We start from the raw sequence: 23,761 nt of genomic DNA, 5'->3' as shown, positions 1-23,761 counted from the left end.
GTTATGTTATCATTAAAGGGACAGTCTCTGAGGGTATCGCCAAGTTATAATTTATTGTTAAAGGGACAGTTTCTGTAGGTATCGCCAAGTTATAAGTTATCATTAAAGGGACAGTCTCTGTAGGTATCGCCAAGTTATAATTTATTGTTAAAGGGACAGTCTCTGTAGGTATCGACAAATTATGTTATCATTAAAGGGACAGTCTCTGAAGGTATCGCCAAGTTATAATTTATTGTTAAAGGGACAGTCTCTGTAGGTATCGCCAAGTTATAATTTATTGTTAAAGGGACAGTCTCTGTAGGTATCGACAAGTTATGTTATCATTAAAGGGACAGTCTCTGAAGGTATCGCCAAGTTATAATTTATTGTTAAAGGGACAGTCTCTGTAGGTATCGCCAAGTTATAATTTATTGTTAAAGGGACAGTCTCTGTAGGTATCATTAAGTTATAAGTTATCATTAAAGGGACAGTCTCTGTAGGTATCGCCAAGTTATAATTTATTGTTAAAGGGACAGTTTCTGTAGGTATCGCCAAGTTATAAGTTATCATTAAAGGGACAGTCTCTGTAGGTATCGCCAAGTTATAATTTATTGTTAAAGGGACAGTCTCTGTAGGTATCGACAAGTTATGTTATCATTAAAGGGACAGTCTCTGTAGGTATCGACAAGTTATAATTTATTGTTAAAGGGACAGTCTCTGTAGGTATCGACAAGTTATGTTATCATTAAAGGGACAGTCTCTGTAGGTATCGCCAAGTTATAATTTATTGTTAAAGGGACAGTCTCTGTAGGTATCATTAAGTTATGATGCACAATTAAAGGGAAAGTTTCTGCAAATTTCACCAAGTTATACGTTATCATTAGAGGAACACTCTCTGAAGTATCACTAAGATATAATTTACCATTAAAGGGACATTTTCTGTAGGTATCACTAAGTTACAATGTTCTATTACAAGAACAGCCCCTGAAGGTATCGCTAAGATATGATTTACCATTAAAGAGAAATATTCTGTAGATTTCATCAAGTTATAATTCAGCATCAAATGGACAGTCTCTGTAGGTATCACTAAGTTACAATTTTCTATTACAAGAACAGTCTCTGTAGGTATCATTGACATGTAATTTACCATTAAAGGGACAGTCTCTGTAGGTATCATTGACATGTAATTTACCATTAAAGGGACAGTCTCTGTAGGTATCATTGACATGTAATTTACCATTAAAGGGACAGTCACTGTAGGTATCATTGACATGTAATTTACCATTAAAGGGACAGTCTCTGTAGGTATCTCAAAATGATCCAAGTATCACCATGTTCCGACTTACCATTAAAGGGACAGAATTTTTAAGTATCATAAGGTTACATATAAGCATCGAAGGGACAAATTTAGGAAGGTATTATCAACTTACAACATACCATTGAAGGGAAGACCTCAATCGGTATAATCTAGCCACAATTTGCCTTTAAAGGAACATATTCTGCATGTATCTTAAGGTTACAGACTAGAGTGAAAGATCTCTGAAGGATTACTATAGTTACCTTGTTTGATATGATCCAAACAAAATTCTGAAGTAATTTATGCTACGTTTTCAGTCCAAGAAAGAAGACAATTGAAAATTTGGGTCAAATATGCTTAAGATTCTATGTCTCATGTCCAAACCCCCTGTCCTAACGATAATAACAAATAATGATAAATAGATGCGGTAGCTATTGTGAATTCCGCGTAAAAAATAAATATTTAAAAAATTCCGCGTGTAAAAAACCTACCAAAAGCACGATAACAGAAGTTTTCCTTATCGTGTTGTCAAAGTAATCCGCACATATTTTACCTACCATATTGTCTAATGCTATATACTTATACCTAACTATATGTAACTGATAATTTCTACACGTGGTAAAGTTGTTTTACTGTTTCTACTTGTTATTTATTAAAAAGTCATTTGACTTGTGTGTGTGTGTTTTTTTTGTTCATGGTTACTGACCTCGGGGGAGCAAGGATCACTTAAATATATATTAACGACTGAGATGGGGCTACTGAATGGCCACCCTAAGTGTCGTACCTCTACACTGCTTGCTGAAATTTCCTCCAAGTCCTTTTGTTTCGACGAGAGTCTGACATTAGTTTTATTTCATTTTGATTCCACTTTATATGATACAAGAAATCTAAAACCGATTATTCATTTTAAAAAATCAAGCAATACAAGTATGTTTCACAATTGATCGTGCTACTTTCGTTTCTAAAATCAATATCCAGGCTATTGATTTTAAATTTAATATGCATATGGAATACGCCATGAAAGAAAGAAATAAACCAAACTCCTAACGGTACATATTCGTGAGTCTAGGTGAAGGTTAAGGCCAATCTAATATATGCACATAATCTAATGTTCAAGGTCAAATAGTTCGATATATTGACATGGCGTCGTTAAGACTATCCTCGTAAATCTCGAGACAGTTTCTAGTCTACCCATAATGTATGGAATATACATATGTATGCTGTTCTTGCAATTGGTCGGGGTAACAAATGACAATGCTAGATATGGAGGAGGCAACACGCTGGTATGAAAATGAAAACCTCTTATTTGCAAACTAATTTAAGTTACCTTTTTATTGAATTTTAATCTCTACGCAAACGATAGGATCTTTACATGTAAATGTCCACATTAGGTATCACTGCACATTTAGAATATGGAAATATCACAGACGGGAAAGATCAAAGCGAAGAATGAAGTCCATATTTTAGCTTGTATGTTGAATGACCAACAAAGCCACGACTTGCGACGGACCTCCCTTATGTTGTTCAGTAAGGTAGCCAATAGGTAACTTACTGAACGAAAGAGACCACGGCTACAAATGGTCCTGGCTCTCAAGAGTCGATACCCAGCTTACAATACAGTGAATAAGTAGGACAAAGTAGTTGATGAAACGAAAATAGTTTAACTTAAAAATACCCATCGTGTACTATTACCTGAATATTCAACGAAATTTTTTTTTTTTAAAGTTATAGTTGAAAGAAGAAATAAGAAGAAAAATAAAATCGATATGATTTCACAATGGTATGATATACGAAATATCATAATTAGTCATTATATCTTACCATCTTAGTGCCTCATATACAAATTTAGTAAATTTAACTCCACGTAGTGTATTAGGGCGTAAACTAAGTTTCCCTTTATAAAACTGAAATTCACCTTAATTGCTAAGTTTACTGACAGATCTATTTATCCCGTCATTTTCAAAATTGGCCATTTTTTTTAAAAAACATTAAGTTTCTATATAACGACATGACATTTCGCGTTGCCGATGCGTATGGAGATTCGGAAGTGCTGTTGTGTATTGAAACAAGTGTTTTCACTTATCTTTGAAGAAATTTAACCGTTTAACAAACTGTGTATTGCTATTAACATAGGCGATATTTGAGCTGTGAACAAGAACAATGATGACGATATATTTCTCGTACAGTACGTATGTTTATCCCTTTAATATCTCAAACTCTTGACGCGACTTGAACGTATTCTGATTCGTTATCTGAATATATTTAAATTCAGAAATAGAACAAGGCACGGACTTAGATCCATATTTATGTCAGTGAACAAGGCATTCAGTACTCCCTTTTTTATCATCATTTTGAAACTAAATAGAGTGGGTAAATTAATTAAAACACAAGTAATTGATATTTGGCGAGATCCCCGCTCCTTTACTATCCATCAAGTTCTGATGACGTAGAAAGGAGAAAAAACACCATAATTACTCTACAAACTCCCATATCTGAAGTAAAATATAAATTTACATAGAAAGATGGATCAGTGTTTTTTTAATCAGGAAGTCTTATAAACTTTATTGATAATTACTCGTAAGTGAACTGATAAAAAACGGTAAAGTTCATCCCTTACTGTGATGCTACACATGGATGGACACATAATGGAATAAGTGTTTTTTAAAAGTACACTTGAATGTAAATGTTAAAAGGAAACGAAAATAATCAACGAAAAAATCTCAGTAACTAAAATTTTCACTTTTTGAGTTATTTTTCACTGTTAAACACACATATATAGATATTCTGTACTTACATTTTAAACTTCTGAGTGTGCCGACCGTATATTGGTGATACCCTGATGTGCTATATCATATCCACACCCCACTGCTGCTAGTACACAAACTACTTAGTACTGAATCGAGCTCGTCTAAGTGTCTCGTCAGCCTGTTGGCTAGACTGAGTAAATTACTTTTAACAAGCTAATTTAACATGAAGAATTGTGTAATGGTTGAATCAACCCTTAGAATTGTCTAAATCGCCAAGGGCAGGTAACTGTAGGAAGGCGGGCTTTCCGCGAAATGGTACGCGCCTCTCACCTATTCGATAAGAACTATTTGTGACGTAATACCGAACGACCGAGCTCGTCGAGCGAGACATGCAAGCGACACGGTCTGCTTCTGCGATAATTAATAATACCTTGTTGAGTACTAGAGTTATCACCCTTCGTACAGGTACTTGATCGGACGGAAATTTTGCTTATGGCGTTTTTGACACCTACTACAGCACTACCTCGTCCTATTAATCATATTCCGATATGGCTGATCAAAACGACTGAACGGGTACATCTTATGAAATATTTATTCTGTATATATCCTCTGTTACATGTATTCACCTCGTGAAATAATTAATGACGAATAATATTCATCAATTAACCTTGAGATATGTAATTTAAAAAAACATGAACATGTGATGTTATTCAATAGCACGGACTAAGTCCATGATCATAATTTTAAGATATTGACAAAAAAGACAGAATTCGTTTTAAAAGTAAATCGGGATAATGTAAATTGACTCAGAATCGAATGTTAAATTACGTAATTTGTACCTACATTATACAGCAGCGCCATTTCACAGACATCATTCATTATGTGTCTGAGAGTTGTACAATATTTAACCCAGCTGATATCGGTTGTATATCAGGCCATCGATCAACAAAGCTGTACAAACTGTTTTCGTGTTATTTCTACCTTACAACGACATCGGTGATCAGTCTGTTGGATCTACTGATCACGGGACGATAAGGCGCTTCATGGATGAGTGATTTGCAGAAATGGTAACAGCCAATCAGGTGACGCCTCTGCGATAAGTGCGAATTACAACAAAATACAGTAAGTTTTACTAGGTCATTTATCATGTACCTGCAGCAAAAAATATAGCGTTCTGTTTTAGTATGTTTTCGTCACGTCATGATGAATTTTAATCTCTGAATAGCTAATTAAATAGACATATATGTACCTGTGGTACGAGAAGTTGGTTAATACAGAAAACGTTAATATTTTCTAGTACTGTTTCTGCCCGAGATTGAGTAGTTTTAATTGAAATTAAAGCTTAATAATTAGATCTCGTATGTCTCAATTAGAAAAAATCCCGAGCAAATGCGAAATTATAGTTTTCAACGTATTGGGTATATGTCTTCATTTTGTTTATTACTTGAACTTTAAGGTGATAGCTCCAAGTATGAGACCAAAGAAAGATCAATTAAAGGAGAAGTTAAAACTCAGGCGGACATTTCACAAAATTTGCTATTTTATGTTCCCAGTTCCAATCAAAGGGACACCAAGAATCTGGACCCATATATCTAGGGCAAAGATTCCCAACACCAAAACAGGATTTAGTTAATACGCGTATTAGCGAGCGCGTTGATATGCAAATGACTGCATCACGTTTAAAACATGCACACATAATAAAATACAGGCAGAATGGCAAAAACACACGTTGACATTGAGGCTGTAACCTGGTGACACAAATTTAAGGTTATACATGGAATGTTGATAAGTTCACATGCCCATTACTAAAACGATCTGCAGATTCTTCTGTTATCTTTCTCTTTAAAGTTTTTACCTACATAATGTATATATTTTTATCCGGTGTGATAACAGCAATGCATTGCAGACCATTATCATATGTATATCTTTAACTTGTCTTGAAATCTACATAAATTGAAGACCGAAGGCAGCTTTTTCTTTTTTTTTTTTGAAGAAAAGTACTAAGATCGCGTTGATGGCCTTAGATATGTATCATTCGTGAGCTGGCACTCTCCCCCTAATGGGGGCTATTCACAACTCTGTCCTTCGCTGATTAACAATTCTTTTTTTTCCCTACCCTTTGTACAACCTAAATAACAAGGACGATTTTTAATGAAAGTCTCCTTAAGTTTTTTTCCATTTCTGTTCTTACAATGTGTTAAGTAAAGAACCACAGACGAAATACTATTATTTATCTTACAAATGATTAAATAATACGATGGCATGGATCTAGTTCTTTGTGTGATATAGAAGTTTTTTTTTCGTTTTTTTTTATCTTAATTGGAGATAAAAAGGTAACAAAATGGTAATTTTCAACATGCACTAAGTCTCTTCGTTTTAGAAGCCCATGGTCTCGCTTTGAGAGAGAAATTCTAACGTGTTTTGTAACGCTAATGAATTAAAATCGAGTCGTTGTAAATTTCGATTTGATATTTTTGTCTCTCCAGCACTAAATTACATCCTTTTTTTTTAATGAAGCCTGACCTTCTCAAGGTAATACGAAAAATAAAGGACATACAGTTTCTATATGAAAACACTGCATTCAAAATGAGACTAGAGATAGAAGCATGGTTAATGGTGATCCCGGGTAACTGGCGGTCACTGACTATTGGAACCGCTGATCACATATAACAGATTTCATCACTGTGACCGGCTGACATTGTGTCCATACGCCTCTCGGTTAAAGACAGTAACATTTAAGACACTAGATGCTAAATATTGATCAAATTCAGGGCAATTTCAAATTATATGAAGCATACACTAACCGCATTTTTTCATCTTGTGATAAGTGTATATTCTTTTGATCAGTCATAAAGTTCAGGAATTTTTCCATTTTTGTAACTGTTTGCAGTAGGTCACTGAGGGTTGATAGGATAAACCAATATTATCAGATGAAGATATTGCTATTTATAGTAACACAACTTTATTTGGTTTCATCGATTATGCCAACATACATTTGATATTCACAGCGCTGTGAAATTATTGTCCTTCAACTGTAGATGGTTAAATGATATCTATATTTAGACAGAGGCCGTAGGACTGTTTCCGAAGCAGATATCTTTGTCGCATTAGCCCGGTCACATACTTATCTCCAGTGTCCATTCACACATCGCCGAGCAGTTTGAGCCCCAGGGAGCGAGAGCAATGAACATGACCTGGCCCACTATCCTATATAAAATGTCCAATTGGAATTTTAGTGTTGATGCTATCGCTGTCTGAATCACTGTCCATCTCAGACACTTACATGGTCAGGCTTTTGTCCTTCATAATTGCACCATATTTTGTCTGTCGGAGAGTATTCCACTAGCGTGTCCCATAACCAACGATACCTTGCCTATTATGGTTAACGTTACCACGAACTCTTTCTACTGTACGAGAAAGATTTCATCTGGTTCTATATGAACTGCATACATATTTTAATGAATGCCTTGAATTTCTTTATAATCGATTTCACGAGAAAAAGGGAATAGTAACTTTTGCCCATAGTCCAAATTATTTTGACGTTCTTTCGGCTTTTTCACATCGGTCTGGAATCAATGGATATCAGTACTAACGGCCGTTTACAAAGTAAGGGAAATAAGCGACCCACGCCTGGGTTGGCGTTCAAAAGACTGTGGAAAGAAATCGTCATAGTAACATGCATATCGCATTTATATGGAAAAAATCTGTTCTTTAGCTACAATATTTTCAAACAGGAGACGTCTGATAATACCAATGCACCCATTAAAAAGCACAATTCCCCACCTGACTCTGTTTTAGTGTAGTTTATGGTTGTTTAAGCCACGCCGCCTCACGTGCCTATCGTCTCACAAGGCAACACTCACATTTTTAGGTATGTTGCATTTATTAAAGAGAAAACAATATTTTCGGTATCTTTTGCACATACAAACCATAATCTAGAAATGATTAAAAAAATCTCGTATGTACACTGTATTTACATAACGGATGTTAGTCACGTTTTCGTAACCCCTTTTAAGTGGAAACACCGAGACGGAAAATTTTAAACTGTAGTCAATGCATTGTATATGGGTGGTTCAAACTGAAGATAACAAAGACGTACCCCGGAGGAAAAAAACATCATAATGATGTTCAGAGAAGGAATTCAACTTAGGAGACTGCGATTACATTCACGGTGGGAGTCTTTGAAGTGAGATAACGGCTTTCTACAAGTACTTTTCCTTCAATTAAGAAGTAAATCGAGCGTGATAGAGACAAAAGAGAGACAAAATCTATTAGCGTCGCGGCAGGTCTCTGTCATCATATCTTATACCAAATTATACATCAGTGGTACTCTGTTTCGTTAGAGTTCCTAATTCTGTATTTTTAATAAAATCTAATACTAAATTTGATAAATTTTGGATAAATTTTAAAATAATGTTAATTACTCGGAAACATGTGGACGCTGTCTGAGACACAATTTTACAGGATTTAAATGTAGCATTTTGTTGTTGAGCGGAGTACAATACTACAATGACATGTTGGAAGCTTGTGATTTTTTTTACGATTCGGTCTTTGTGGCTGTTTAACATTGTCTTGTTGATGTTTTACCTGTGATTTTTTTACGATTCGGTCTTTGCGGCTGTTTAACATTGTCTTGTTGATGTTTTACTGACCTACTGGCCCCGCAAGCCCTGATTTATGTTAGTGTGTCTTTGGTCATGTCATCCGCATTTAAACCGTTGCCATGGGCTACTCAAAATGATGATCGGATACAGACCTCACACCCAATATCTCTTTAGGGAAACTGCTGGGTTTATTTGTATGATTATGCACTAACAACTAAACCGCCGCTATGTTTACACTTCATCTTTGTTTTCGTGATGATTTGTGTATAAGCTTCCGCGGATGTTCTTGATATTTTGCTGTTTTGTCCTGTCACCCTTGGCCTTGCCCGCTTTCCCCATGGAAGTCAAACTCTAAAACTATACACAAATGAAATCCCATTAATCATAGATGCTCTAAACAAAATTTGGCGAATGTCTCTCAATTCGAAAATATATTCGCGGGGTGTCTTGGTTGTACCAACACTCGTAACGTTTCAGAAACTAGAACACCATAGTCTACAGGCACTATCGTGTGTGGATAATCTATCTACTATTGGTTTTACTTCTGTGACTGTTTAACATACATCTGCCAGTCACTGGTTCAGCGGACATGTCTATTCATTTGCTGATAATATTATTTATGTCTAGGTACAAGAAACATGCATGTCAACAGAATGGCGATTCAAATGAAACTGAGGCAAATTATGAACAAAAGAAAGATTTGTACGGAGATTCTTGTAAAGAACGAAAGGACGACAAGACGAAAGAAACAATTCGATAGAAATTAGTTACCGTAGTATTACCATTATGTGTCTGTTTTCTCGTTTCTTATCACGTCAATTTCATTAGTTATTTGTCCATTATGACGTAAGTATTCTGTACAATTATTCAATATAGTTAATACAAGATATTTCTCTTTTTGAAGGACGTCTCGAAATTTTCAACCTTCTTACGGAAGGTTTGTTTGCTTGTCAAAGATCAGATCATATCCAGTCATAGATACAGAGATTATATATCCAACAGTTCTTGACATAGAAACAAATGACAAATGAAAGCAATTGTCTATCCGATTTACGGCACTCAGTCGTCTAGACACGAAATCGACAACTGAATAAGCATTATACCACGACGTAAGTATATGACGCTTAAATATCATACAAATTACACAAGTGAATAACATTTTAATACGAATTTAGAATAAGATATATAACAGCCAAATAATGAAACAAACGACATCATATAGCTGTTACCTCATTCTATCACTGGTCTATGATCCTTACAGGCGACCGAGGAAAGCCGAAAATGATCGAAAGAAGTCAAGGTATATATTGGGAGGTGCACTAGCCTTATAATTCAATAAATAATATCATTTTTCATATATCTGATACTTTTAGAACAATATCACCTCCATGTGCATATTATCAAAGAGACAAAATAATTTAGATATTATGGATACTAAAATTGCAATACTCATGATAAACATGGATACGAATTGTACACACAAAAAATAACAACATGTCAACATAATCATAATCAAAACCTCAAATTCAATAAGACGAGGACAAAATATGAACAAAACACGAATTTACACGCAGACTCCTGAAAATGTACAGTTGGAACAAGACCAGGTGTTCCTGAAGAGTAAACTTCTTCTGGTTCAACGACGACACCTGCCAGATATGTTTTTAACAATCCATGTTAATAATGTCAAAACCTACATCTTAAGCAGGGTATAATCATTACAAATCATTCTTATATAAAATAGAGTCAATATCTCTTTTAACTTTGTGACTATGGTTGGTTGTTCTATAGCGTTATTGCTACGTTTGTTTCAATCTGAAATCCAAAGGACTATTGACGAAAGAAATAACATGCAGAACCTTTCTCCGCTACAGCATTGATGACAACGTTTACTGTTGTTGTCGTTGTTTCTATATTGTCAATTTGTTTTTAATACAATCATTTTTTTTGTGTGTTAATATCAAAACATTTCACATTACATTAGTAATGGTTACTTAACTGTCAATATAAATATGAAATTGTATCGTTAATTGAGATTGATGAACGGCTATCTTCAACAAAATACCAGTGTGTGTTGATAATTAATACCATTTTATAACAATGGACGCCCATTACTTAATAAATAAGTCACGAACCACTTGATTTCATATTGGCCCTGTCTATTTGGCATCACTAGGTCAAATCATCACCTCTCGCCTATGTATACATATAGAACACCACTCAACAGTCTGACGACTGCGGTAAATAAAGGATAACGGCGAGCTCAAACAAATGAAAAACGGATTTGCAAAAAAATAGCCACGACTTTCATAGTCACATACGAATGGAAATGATCTTTTTTTAATTTCACGAATGTTGTTTTAGCAAATATGATAGGAATAAGACATTTCTACGTCATTCATGAACGTACTAAACAATCTATCGACGTGTGACGTCATTACATTATATACACTTATGTAATACGCAAACATATGAAATTTGTGTTTACGGAATAACACGGCAATCACGTGACAAAAAGAAATCGATAATATTATATAATCGCGTTTTTGTTACATTGTAATTAAAAGTATTACAAAATAATGTAAATATTTGCTTTATGATATTTCCATTTATATCTGTTCCTAATTACTGCATGATTGGATAGCCCCCTAAACGATTTACATGCACCAGCCTTTCTACAACTTCGTAAGATCAACGTCTGACGTTTACGAACCAAGGGTTACCCGTGATTACATTAACCAAAACGACATGCCCGACTTTATGTTCTTTACATATATATAATCATGGCTAAATACAAACGTGTACATAGGACGATGGCGTGGATAGTATTCAAATACAGAAATAATTCAAGGTAAAAAGCATGAACCTGACTTTATTCACAAGCATTAGTGTTTTAGTTTATTATCAATATATGTTAGTCCAAAGGTAAAGGTAACTTACATGTAGTAAGACATATTAAATAAAAAAGCTCACCTACATTGTATGATTTTTTCGTTTATTTATTTTTTTCGCCTATTGATGAAGGAAAATACAGTATCGTCATGAAAATTTGAAACTCGAAGACCAAACTTGTCGACACCCGAATAAAAAGGAAAGAAAAGAAAAAAGTGCGGGTTACATGTTTTTACTGACGAACATTCCGGCTACAGTAAACAGACGCAATAAATTTTCTACTGCATATTTAGCTTAAGCAATATCATTTGTCTATATCAGAAATCTGTCAGAATAAAAAGTTTTATGTTCAACAACTTCAATTGAATGCCTTGGGTATATCAAAAAACGAGAAACAAAGCAAAACAAAACAAAACGAATGTTTACATTAATGGTATCTCACGGGCCCTGCAAATCAAACCCCACTATCCCAGTACTATGCTGAAACAGTGAAGTTGATACTTTAGATAACTTTTATTTATTTTATGTTTTCTGTATGGGTATGTAGTATAAGAAATCAAACTGATATTATCAAGACTTATCATATGAAGGAACATTTCTACATGTCCTCACTATATAATGTAGAAAACTGAATGTCAGGGCATGTTGACACAAGGAAAGGCATAATTAAACTTCCAGAATATATTGCTCTCTATCCATACTTACCTTACACTAGCAGAATCCAATATAGCTCTGTAATAGTAATGCAGTACTATGTGAGACTTGAACCGAGCTCTCCACTACTGTGGACTCTCAGAGCAGCGAGTCTTCGAGGGGGACACTACGGCGTCTGGACTACAGAGAGTGAAACAAGGTCTAGGCATCCTTATATATATATATATACCCCCTCAAGTAAAATATCATTCTAGATATAGGCTGCAGCTCAAATCATCATTTTCAGTACCCCAGGGTGAAATGTGTACGAATACAGGTATCGGTAAAATCAACGTATTCATGAGGATGGCCTTGAGGTACTCATACAATCCCAGGTGATCTGGTGCAACTCTCAAACGTCATTTCTAATATGCACGTATTTGAATTCTCATTTGTCTTTCAACGAGTGTGTGCTATATGGATTTGGTTTATCGTTCTTTGTTTAATACGCAGATGTGTAATTGTTTGTTTACCTAATGTTAACACCGCCGATTAATGTTAAACTACTTGTATTTCCATTTTGAAAGTTCATTTAACTTAAACGACAGAAACATGAAAAGGTAAGAATTTATATCACAACCCGACATCCGTTGAAGATTCTTTATATCAGTGATGACAGAAGGACAGAATATAAACTAATGCGCAAAAGATATACCAGAACATCCAGATATAAAAGATGACCAAATTTATACATTGGCTTATGCTATCATGGCGGCAATAGTCTTTGTTTCTTGTCAAAATTATCTTTGAAAGTAATTGACTTTTGTCTTTCACTTAATTACTTTTTCTTGTTCTTCAAAAACTGTACGAATTTAAAGACAGACAAGCGAACAACTTTTGAAATTTAGAAGTAGATATAGTTTAGATGAATAATGAATAAGACTCCAGAGTACAGGTGATCTGACCTCCAGAGAAACCATTTCCTAAACACATTCAGAACTTCTTATATACAAAGGCGGCCCATTATTTTTTAACAACCATATATCTGAAAATTTTGGTAAGCTTCTACGTCATCGACGACACCCGCTAGGTAAATCTTGATCAACCCAAATACATGTAATTAATGTCACATCCTTAAACGAGAACACGGTATACAACAACGGAACACCAGTATACAACAACGGAACACCGGTATACAACAACGGAACACCAGTATACAACAACGGAACACCGGTATACAACAACGGAACACCAGTATACAACAACGGAACACCGGTATACAACAACGGAACACCGGTATACAACAACGGAACACCAGAATACAACAACGGAACATCGGTATACAACAACGGAACACCAGTATACAACAATGGAACACCAGTATACAACATCGGAACACCAGTATACAACAACAGAACACCAGTATACAACAACGGAATACCAGTATACAACAACGGAACACCAATATACAACAACGGAACACCAGTATACATTAACGGAACACCAGAATATAAAAAAACGGAACACGGTATACAACAACGGAACACCAGAATACAACAACGGAACACCAGTATACAACAACGGAACACCAGTATACAACAACGGAACACCAGTATACAACAACGGAACACCAGTATACAACAACGGAACACCACTATACAACAACGGAACATCGGTATACAACAATGGAACACCAGAATACAACAACGGAACACCGGTATACAACAACGGAACACCTGAATACAACAACGGAACACCGGTATACAACAACGGAACACCGGTATACAACAACGGAACACCGGTATACAACAACGGAACATCGGTATACAACAACGGAACACCGGTATACAACAACGAAACACCGGTATACAACAACGGAACACCGGTATACAACAACGGAACACCAGAATACAACAACGGAACACCAGTATACAACAACGGAACACCAGTATACAACAACGGAACACCGGTATACAACATCGGAACACCAGTATACAACAACAGAACACCAGTATACAGTAACGGAACACCAGTATACATTAATGGAACACCAGTATACATTAACGGAACATCAGTATACATTAACGGAACACCAGATTATAACAACGGAACACGGTATACAACATCGGAACACCGGTATAAAACAACGGAACACCAGTATACAACAACGGAACACCAGTATACAACAACGGAACACCAGTATACATTAACGGAACACCAGTATACATTAACGGAACACCAGAATATAAAAAACAGAACACGGTATACAACAACGGAACACCAGAATACAACAACGGAACACCAGTATACAACAACGAAATACCAGTATACAACAACGAAACACCGGTATACCAACAACGGAACACCGGTATACAACAACGGAACACAAGAATACAACAACGGAACATCGGCATACAACAACGGAACACCAGTATACAGCAACGGAACACCACTATACAACAACGGAACACCGGTATACAACAACGGAACACCGGTATACAACAACGAAACACCAGTATACAACAACGGAACACCGGTATACAACAACGGAACACCGGTATACAACAACGGAACATCGGTATACAACAACGGAACACCAGTATACAACAATGGAACACCGGTATACAATAATGAAACACCGGTATACAACAACGGAACATCGGTATACAACAACGGAACACCGGTATACAACAACGGAACACCGGTATACAATAACGGAACACCGGTATACAACAACGGAACATCGGTATACAACAACGGAACACCAGTATACTACCATCAAACAACGGATAAGGAAACAACATTGTTGCCAAGGAGATGATTATGACGACAATAAAACATACCACAATGATATTGATACTTTTGTATGGCAGCATTATAGCATTACGTTGTGATACTTTGTTAAATTTCAATAACACAATGCCTTTAATTCGTTTTAGTTGTAGAGTTGTAAAACAATTCATGTCCCTACATATAAGCTTCTGTTTTGAAACCCGTGATGATATTGAGACATCTAGTTAACTGTTATTAATTTCGCAATATGTAGTTTTAGTATTTGTAAACTTTTGTCATTGACTCATTCGCGAATCATTCCCAATCCAGTACAAGGATACAAAAACTATAATGAATGCAATGCTTGACAAAAAACCAAAACGGAAAAAACGATTGAAATAGATATATGTTGAAATAATTTACTGTGAATACTTTTTGATAATACTAGATATGTTATACACTTCGTTTATGGGCTATCCTGGTAAAGTGTGCAACATCCGGTATCTTTTGCTGTATGAAAATAAACGTTAGACCAATCTTAATAGCTGATTTAAACTTCTGCATTAGTAAAACCATATCAAAGACCTAATTCAAATATATATGTAACTAAAAGTGTAGTAAAAAAGCTCGCGATATTTTGAATCGGTCGAATCTACATATGAAATAGTGGTTACAATGCTAATAGAGTCACACAACCTACTGCGAGATAGATAAATTATCTCGTCCTTAGTAATAAATCAGATGTTCAGTTTGAACAGGTAAACAATTGTACAGGCTCTTCTGCATCTTTGTTATATCGATGTCTGTGGGGAATTCAATCACATTATTCAAAAAAATCATAGTTATAAACTAACAGAGGTCTCAAAGCAAAAATGTTGATGTTCGGCCAGCCAAGTCAAGATATATATGAACGTTTTTTGCGAGGCGTCGATAAGTGACAGCTAAATGCCGTCCGTGAATGACCATAGCTATTTATTTGGACGTTAAGCAATCAAAAATACCCTCCACAACATGAGGTTTTGAGAGATGCATGTTGATGAAATTTATGGAGAAGTTCTATGGCTTTATTCTCCGTACGCTTTTACAGATGTACATCATTTGTTCTTCTTTCATCAACTGTAATTTTGGAAACTGATTCTACTGACACGTTGGTATTTTCTTGTTGGATTGATAACAACTAAATTACACATTGTAAGGTAAAGATATAGCTTACAGAATGTTTCATATTGTTATCAGAATAGATAAGACCTTACAGTAAAAATGACTCCGACATTATTATTTAATGCATAATTACATACTGGACAGCATAAACGGCATCAAATACATTCAATTCTGAACAGTCTGCGCCGAGAAATAATATATTCCTGCTATATCTAGAGATATTTTTTGCATGCTGTTTCACATTGACAATACAAAAGATATACCGTCGACAAACATGTTTGGTACAACTTTTAAGTTAGATACAAGAGAGCCAAACAATTAATTAAACTTCATCATACAGCCGTTTCGTCTTCTTGTACTCGTTAGTGATGCAAAGGGCCTGAATTATGAAATCTAGGAGGCGATAGAGGAATATCCAAAGTGAACGAAAGAAATGTCAAATTCGAAAATGGGTGGTACATGTACTGATCTAATGAATTTCTTAATTTTCAAAGCATGTCCACGTCATCGGCATCACTTCTGACACAGGTAAAGGGCAAAGTTCAACAAGACAGTAGACACGTGAGTACTGTCATGCGCGAAGATCGTTATCATCGAAATCACGTTTTGGTAAACAGAGGACTGTAGACGGCCTGGGACTTCCTCTGATTGTGTGAAAGAGGTATCCCTGATCGATATGTTATCCTGTAAATATCCGCTTCATAAGACCCGTACACATCACAAAAACTAGGACAACTTAAACTATAACTTTACTCAATTACATTTTTACATGTGAAAACTAGAAATAGATTATAAAAGTACAAAATGTCTGATGTGTCGGCATTAAACTTTTAAGTCGATAAAAGCCAATTGTGCACATCCTTTTAAGAAAAACTATCTATTTGAAATTTTTGACGGAACGTGTCATCTAACCATTGAGGCTTTAACAGCTATGTGTCCTGGTTAATATCAAGGAAATCACTGCTAGCTCACAGAAATCGTGTACAACTAAAACCCCTTGGGCAAGTAAGGGATTGTTAAATAACTTCACCTGTAAATCATGTATCATACAGAACATAATAAACTTATAAATACTGAAAAAATGCTTACTCTACAGGAACACCTGGTCATATGTACCATGCACTTTTTCAGGGGTGTCTGTGTAAATCTTTTGTTCCTGTGTTTGCCCTAGTTTGAGTTTGGATTATGATTATGTTGACATGTTGATATTTTCTTCTTGTAGTCTTTTGTATTGCTACTATACAATGATTGAGCCTAAGCGATATGATAATTTATATCATATATCATAGAAAATAATGTTCGTAATACATATTACAGCAAAAGCTATTCCTAGAAACAGGAAAAAATGTTAGTAAAATGAATCATGCATACGGTAAAATCACATAAATACCACATAGTTACTTTCTGTTCAGACTATTGACATACATATGTGTTATGAAACACGTGTCAATATGAACCAGCGCACCTATAATTTGGCTTACGGTTCCCATCTCTTAATGATGACGTCATGTCTACATGATGTCATAAGCATTTTGATATACAAAATAAAAATACAAATATGTAGTGATAAATTTGCCAATTTAGATTTCGTATCATTCAAATGAAATGCTGTTAACTTAATGTTTAAAATATGAATATCCCTGTTATGTGATAAACAGAATGTTATACTCGTTTTATTTTCATATTAGTTTTATGAAACACTATCCTTATTTTCCGTTTTCTATCACAACGCGTTTTGTTGAATCAGCAGTTTTTTTTATCTCTAGTATCTGTTGCTTCTTCTCTGTCTCCTACATACTTCTTGGTTTCCTTCTTCATTTGACATTCAATACAACAACAACTTGTAAACCTCAATCCTCACAAGAAACGCGAACAAGTGTTTGTATAATAAATCATAATATAGCTAAGGTATATACTTTTGCAATACTCATATAACAAAAACTTCAATATCATATTTTATTGTGTTATAGATACAAAGATTATTACATTATATAAAATATTAAATCTTTTAAATGATAATGTTGATGTTGATTTGAAGGCGCCATACTGACCTATATAACTCTTTGTTTCAGTTTTGTCCTTGATATCTCTTTATACACTGGTGATATGGCTCTCAATTGCTTAAAGCATGGTTAGAGTTAACCTGTGGTTAGTGAAAAATGCTAAATATGAAAAGTACAAAAATGAGAAGATTCTTTGATAATACAGGTTAGAATGATACTTTTTGAGTGTCGATTTTGATGTTAATGTTAATGTTTTTTTTCAGTGACAATATATAAAGTCACCAACCACTGGTTAGCTCTAACCAAGCTTTGAACAACCTGATTTCCAGTAGGGCTCTCATTTCAGTGACGTCAATGCCCCGTGGATATTGACCACTGTGACGTCAAACCAATAAAAATCGATAAATATCATTGCTGATGAAATTGAATTAGACCGAGAACAGGATCTTATTTATGTATTGTAAAAAATGTTTGAACATGTATTTATCATCATATTTGACAATATTTACATTTTGCATGATCTCCTAGTAACTCGGTGTTAGTTTGTGTTTTCTCACACAGTTTATTGAACATATATATTGCATAAGTAAATTTTACACCGACATTTATCTTAATGCAGACCAAGGATGGACTGTTGCCTCCGCTTTGGTGTAAACCGACACACTATAAAGAAAAACTACCAATTGTCACAGCGAAAAAAAAATACACAAACCTTCACTTGGTATGGTGAATACACAGTTATCCTCCTGCGCTCCCTCCTTGTCATCGAAGTGTACAGACGGCACGAATGTTTGTGAGAGGCTGTCCATGCTGAGGAACTCTTGGTGTTCCCGTGTTTTCATATAACTTACAATGACCTCAGCTAAAATGATTTACAAATCATCTATCGGAGTTTCCTTCTTTCTTAAATTTCTCAATCATGCAATGTTGCAGTATTGCTTGCTTATCATGTAAATGAAGAAGAAGGATGAACAATAATTTCTTTTCAAGTCCACTGAGCAAAATACCACTTTACATTCGTTGTAGACGTTAACGTTTTAAAATGTCACAAATACTTTTTTTAATCAATAATGATGCACACAGTGATTGAGTCAAGCTACTACTTAAAAAAAAAAACATCGGACCGGATCTTCTTTTGATTGGAAAAGACGGATGTATCATTTTCATATCAACTGGGGTAAATGTGTAAAAATACGTAGCTAACAATTTTAAAATGAAGTGTAATTTCTACATGATCACTTGAAGGGCGTTTAGAAAGAAGTTACAGTATTTTAATTTTGGAGCAGGAAAACCTTTTCTAAATTGTTAAATCGAAACAAAAAGTGAGAGGACGATTTACTGTTTAGTTCAATTTATTCAACATAGGACTCGTCGTTGATATTGAGGGTAGATACACATATGTCACATTTTAATAATGTCTTTTGCAGTGAAATAGTGAACTAATTCATATGGGTAAACGTCGAGATAACCGAGTATTCGATTTCAGTGGGTTCGAATGTTTTGTGTAATGCTAAGAAGGGACCGACGAAATGCTTCGAATTAAACGTGGTCTTCGAGTTATAAGAGTTCGAGATACCTAGGTCCGAATTCATGTGACATGAGCATGTTATAACCGACTCAGCTGTTTTCATCGTTTATATCGTCATTCTATCTTTCTTGCGTCCATGGTAATCACCAACTCACTCTTAAACCATATATTTTATGACTTGTTTGAAAACGAGAGATTTTATTGTTTCTTAAATATAGCCGGAATTACGATTTCAATTTTGAACTTTGATTACAAATACCCGCAGTAAAATATCATTACATCAATCTTCCCACAGGCTATTGCCATACCTGTGTGAACAACCTGCGCCCCTATGTTGGCTGACTTGTTTCATTTTCGTACGAGGCTGAATTTTATTGAAGACATTATCAATATAGGTCACCTTCAGATATACTGATGACGTCTTGTCTTTAAACAACAAGAAATTTATTTGTCACGTCCATTGTATATATCCACCAGAACTGGAAATCAAAGACACGACATACTCGTCTACATCAGCTGCTTATCTCGATCTTTTCTACAGCGAAACGTATGGTATTCATATGTCACAGCTGATTCGATATTCAAGAGCCTGTTCTCATTATCATGATTTGCGTTCAAGAAGTCGTCAACTGACCGACAAGCTCGTAACACACAGGTTAAAAAAATGCAGGTTGATGAAAATTGTGATGAAGTTTTATGGTCGCCACAGCAATCACATTGAGAAATATTCTTTTTTCTTTGTGTTATAAGAAACTGGACGTTTTTAATGCTCGTTAGTTTGCCTGTTGGTTCCATTGTTGTATACAATGTTATTATTTGAGAACGTGACGTTTCTTACTTGGATTCACCGAGGTTTTCATAGCGGGGGTCGATGACGCAGAAGACGAGTTCTCTGGTCTTATTCTCCGTGTAAATTTTTCATTTGTTTCATTTATGGAGTTTGAGTTTGAATTATGATTATTTTGCCATATTGATATCTATTCTTGATTTTTTTAACCTTCTTTCTCAAAGTTATTAAATAGAAATAAAAAGATACCAATTTTCTCACATACGAATATCCACTGGATTACCTTATATTTTATGTTTGTTTAATCATAACATATGTAATTTACCTTTGAGCGTTTTTCATTGACTGCGTCAGTCAGAGATCTATGTCAAATTATCACCAAAAAGATAAAAAAGAAAACTTCTGAAACTCGTTCCATATAATCTCATATTAAATGAAAATTCGTTTAAGGTCACAAACGTGTGTGTTTACAAAGTCGATATTCAGGGATACATTTTCGAGCTCATAAGAAAGTCAGATCTTAGTTTGGCCTTTAAACATTTTATTTCACTTCCATTAATAAATCTTTCTTTTGAAATGTCTTGGAGGTTTACAACAGTCGTTCAGAAAATCTTTCAGAGCAACAGAGTTTGTTTATATTATATGCAAATGTTTTATTTTTCTTGCGGTAAAATGCTAAAATTGTTCTGATGTTCTTTATTGACACGGCAAACATTGTCAATGACGTCACTGCCGAACACATTATCATATTCTAAAACTCGTATTCATATTATGAACACCTGTTCATATTTTCAGTGTACATTTTGCGAACGTCCTTGTTAACATGCTTTATAGAAATTATTTACATAGAATCTAATCTCGTTAGATTGTTGAATAGTTCTATTGATCTCAATTAGCTGATAAAAATTATATATGATTTGTGGTACAAGAATATAAAAATACAAATCGTTTTGTTTAGATCCACTTCAGTATCAATTAATAGCCGACATAGCGATAGTATTTTTCAGATGAAATGTTGAGAAGAAAAATTGTATATAGAGTTCTCTGAACTAGTACTGCTATAGTGTATAAACTGTACGCAATAATTATATATACGTATATAAATATCTGACACATATGTCACTTTGTCAGGCAATATTGCCATAAATTACACACTTTGTCATTGTATCGTTGACGCTTTTAAGTTGAATAATTGTGTCCTAATCGAACGATTTTTTTTCAAATAAAAACTGTTTAAACTAAACATTTTCTTTGTTTTTTTTTATTAAATTTTCTTAAGTAGTAGAAAGTTTTAGGCATGCGATAAAAATTAGAAAAAAATAATTTTGACGTAAACAATAGAATGAGTCATGTAAAAGCATGTGATATATCATGGATCTTCTTATACACAGAATGATAAAACGTCTTCTTTATAAAACACGTCTATAATATATATATATTAGTTTCATTGTATTTGCGAAGATGTTTATTATATAGATATTTTATATGAAATTCACAAGATTATCGTTGGTCTAAATTGTACAGAGACTTCGGCACTAACAAGACTTATTATGTACCAGACTAAATGAACTAGACCTACAGTGCAAGTCTACAATGACACCATAAACACAAGAAGTTGTGGTATTCCAGTTTCTGTAAGAGTGTATAATTATCTTCAGAAAGACTGCTACTCCTATACCTATAGGCTACAGGATAGAATTTGGGAATACATAATCCGCAGCAGGTCCTTGATAGGATATTAATAGAAACCATACAACCTTTAGCTCGATTGATGTAGTGCTTTGTCAACATTATACGTTCAGATTAAAGGATGTCTGAAATCGGATTACCTAATGCTATTCAACTGTAACGACTGTATGACCTTCCAATTTAAAATGAAATGTAATCGACATGTAAATATATCTGATGTTGCCTGTGTTTAGCAATCTAAACAGCTCACGGCTGTAATTCGATAACTACAATACACTGAAACACCATGTTATTCGATGAATCCAGCCTTTGTCATACGGAACCAATCTTGCCGTCCCGACATAGTCTGCAATTCCTTACTTCTAACTCTTCTTTAATTTATGGTAGCAGTTATCGCAATTGATAATTGACTGTTATACACCTTTAAAATCATTTCATTATTTGCCTGTAAAATATACGAAATAATCAATTAAAGCGATGATTTAAAATTTACCGTGATCTTAACAGTTTTGATCATTGAGAGCGGTGCTTTCTCGTCACTTCATTGAAAATAGTGTTCTGTTTTCTCTAATTTTGTATATAAAGGCCATTCTTATCATATAACAGCATAAAATGGTAAACTTCGCAGTAGATGGCCAATTCAAAATGACGCCATCTTGCTGGTTAACCGTAAAGGAACATATCCAGAGTCAAAGGACATGATAGTATATCATAAACTGTTTTGAACTCCACTTTATGGTATAACCGATTTTCTCATTTCCTAAACGTCCGGAAATCTGATAATCTAAAGTTGATATTTTTTTATTATTACTATTTCCTCTGATTACATTTGGTAAATGTTCGTTTGTTTTATAGTTTTGGTTAAACATTTGTACTTTCTCTTCTGCTGCCGCGTGTAAACGCCGTGATCTGCAATTAGTCATATAGGAATAGAAGATCTGCACGATTACCATTAATTTATTTAAACTACAGTTATATATATATATATATTAATTTTAGCATAATAAAACAACAAAAACAACAACAACAACAGCAAACAGCAACTGTCAACAACAAACAACAGCAATGAAAACTGATTATAACATTTGTGTAATACGAACGCCTTATTATTCATAACCATGAATTATAAAAAAAAGTTTGTGTTAAGCATGAAACGTGCTGGTGTTTATTCAAATGAAGGATATCATACAATGACCTGACAATGTTTAAACATATAAACGCAAGCAATTCCAAATCAGCCACTATACATTTCAGCGCACAACCGGGTCAATGTAAGGGTTATTCCCCCTAACCCGGGGCCTCTATGATGCTATCATTAAATATAACTAGAACATTACACCATCCGTGCGTCACGGGAAACTCCATTAAACCGTCATTTGATTATTGTGTGAGAGATACAAAGACATATTATTTCTTTGTGTTACTACAGTGAATATATTGCACGTCAGTACATTTATGTAAATTTAGGTTGATGAATATTCATATTCGACATGATTGCTTTGACGGTATAGCAAGGGTAGGACTACATTATACGTTTACTTCAAACAATAATGTTTATTTATAACCCCAAAACATTGACCCCAAAATATTTGCATCTTTGAAAACAAACTGTGTTAACTGTTAAGTCGACACTTAAAGATGTTCAGGCATAACACAAATTATCAACAAC

At 34.6% G+C, this 23,761-nt stretch overlaps 1 protein-coding gene across 1 annotated transcript in view; it reads right to left on the bottom strand.

Annotated features, from left to right (window-relative positions):
• LOC132547228 (electrogenic sodium bicarbonate cotransporter 1-like) overlaps positions 1 to 18,897 on the bottom strand; it is a 45,766-nt gene extending 26,869 nt beyond the window's left edge. The window contains exon 1 of the mRNA XM_060210994.1: positions 18,801 to 18,897. Coding sequence (XP_060066977.1) covers positions 18,801 to 18,897 — 97 coding nt within the window. The remainder of the gene's footprint in view (positions 1 to 18,800) is intronic.
• Between the last annotated feature and the right edge of the window lie 4,864 nt (positions 18,898 to 23,761).

Source organism: Ylistrum balloti, unplaced genomic scaffold (genome assembly GCF_031769215.1).
Source record: "Ylistrum balloti isolate Yb309-2 unplaced genomic scaffold, AGI_CSIRO_Ybal_v1 Utg369938, whole genome shotgun sequence".
In the NCBI taxonomy this organism is placed as follows: Eukaryota; Metazoa; Mollusca; class Bivalvia; order Pectinida; family Pectinidae; genus Ylistrum; species Ylistrum balloti.
Note: the sequence above shows the minus strand (reverse complement) of the source record. Positions and strands in the feature narration are given on the sequence as shown.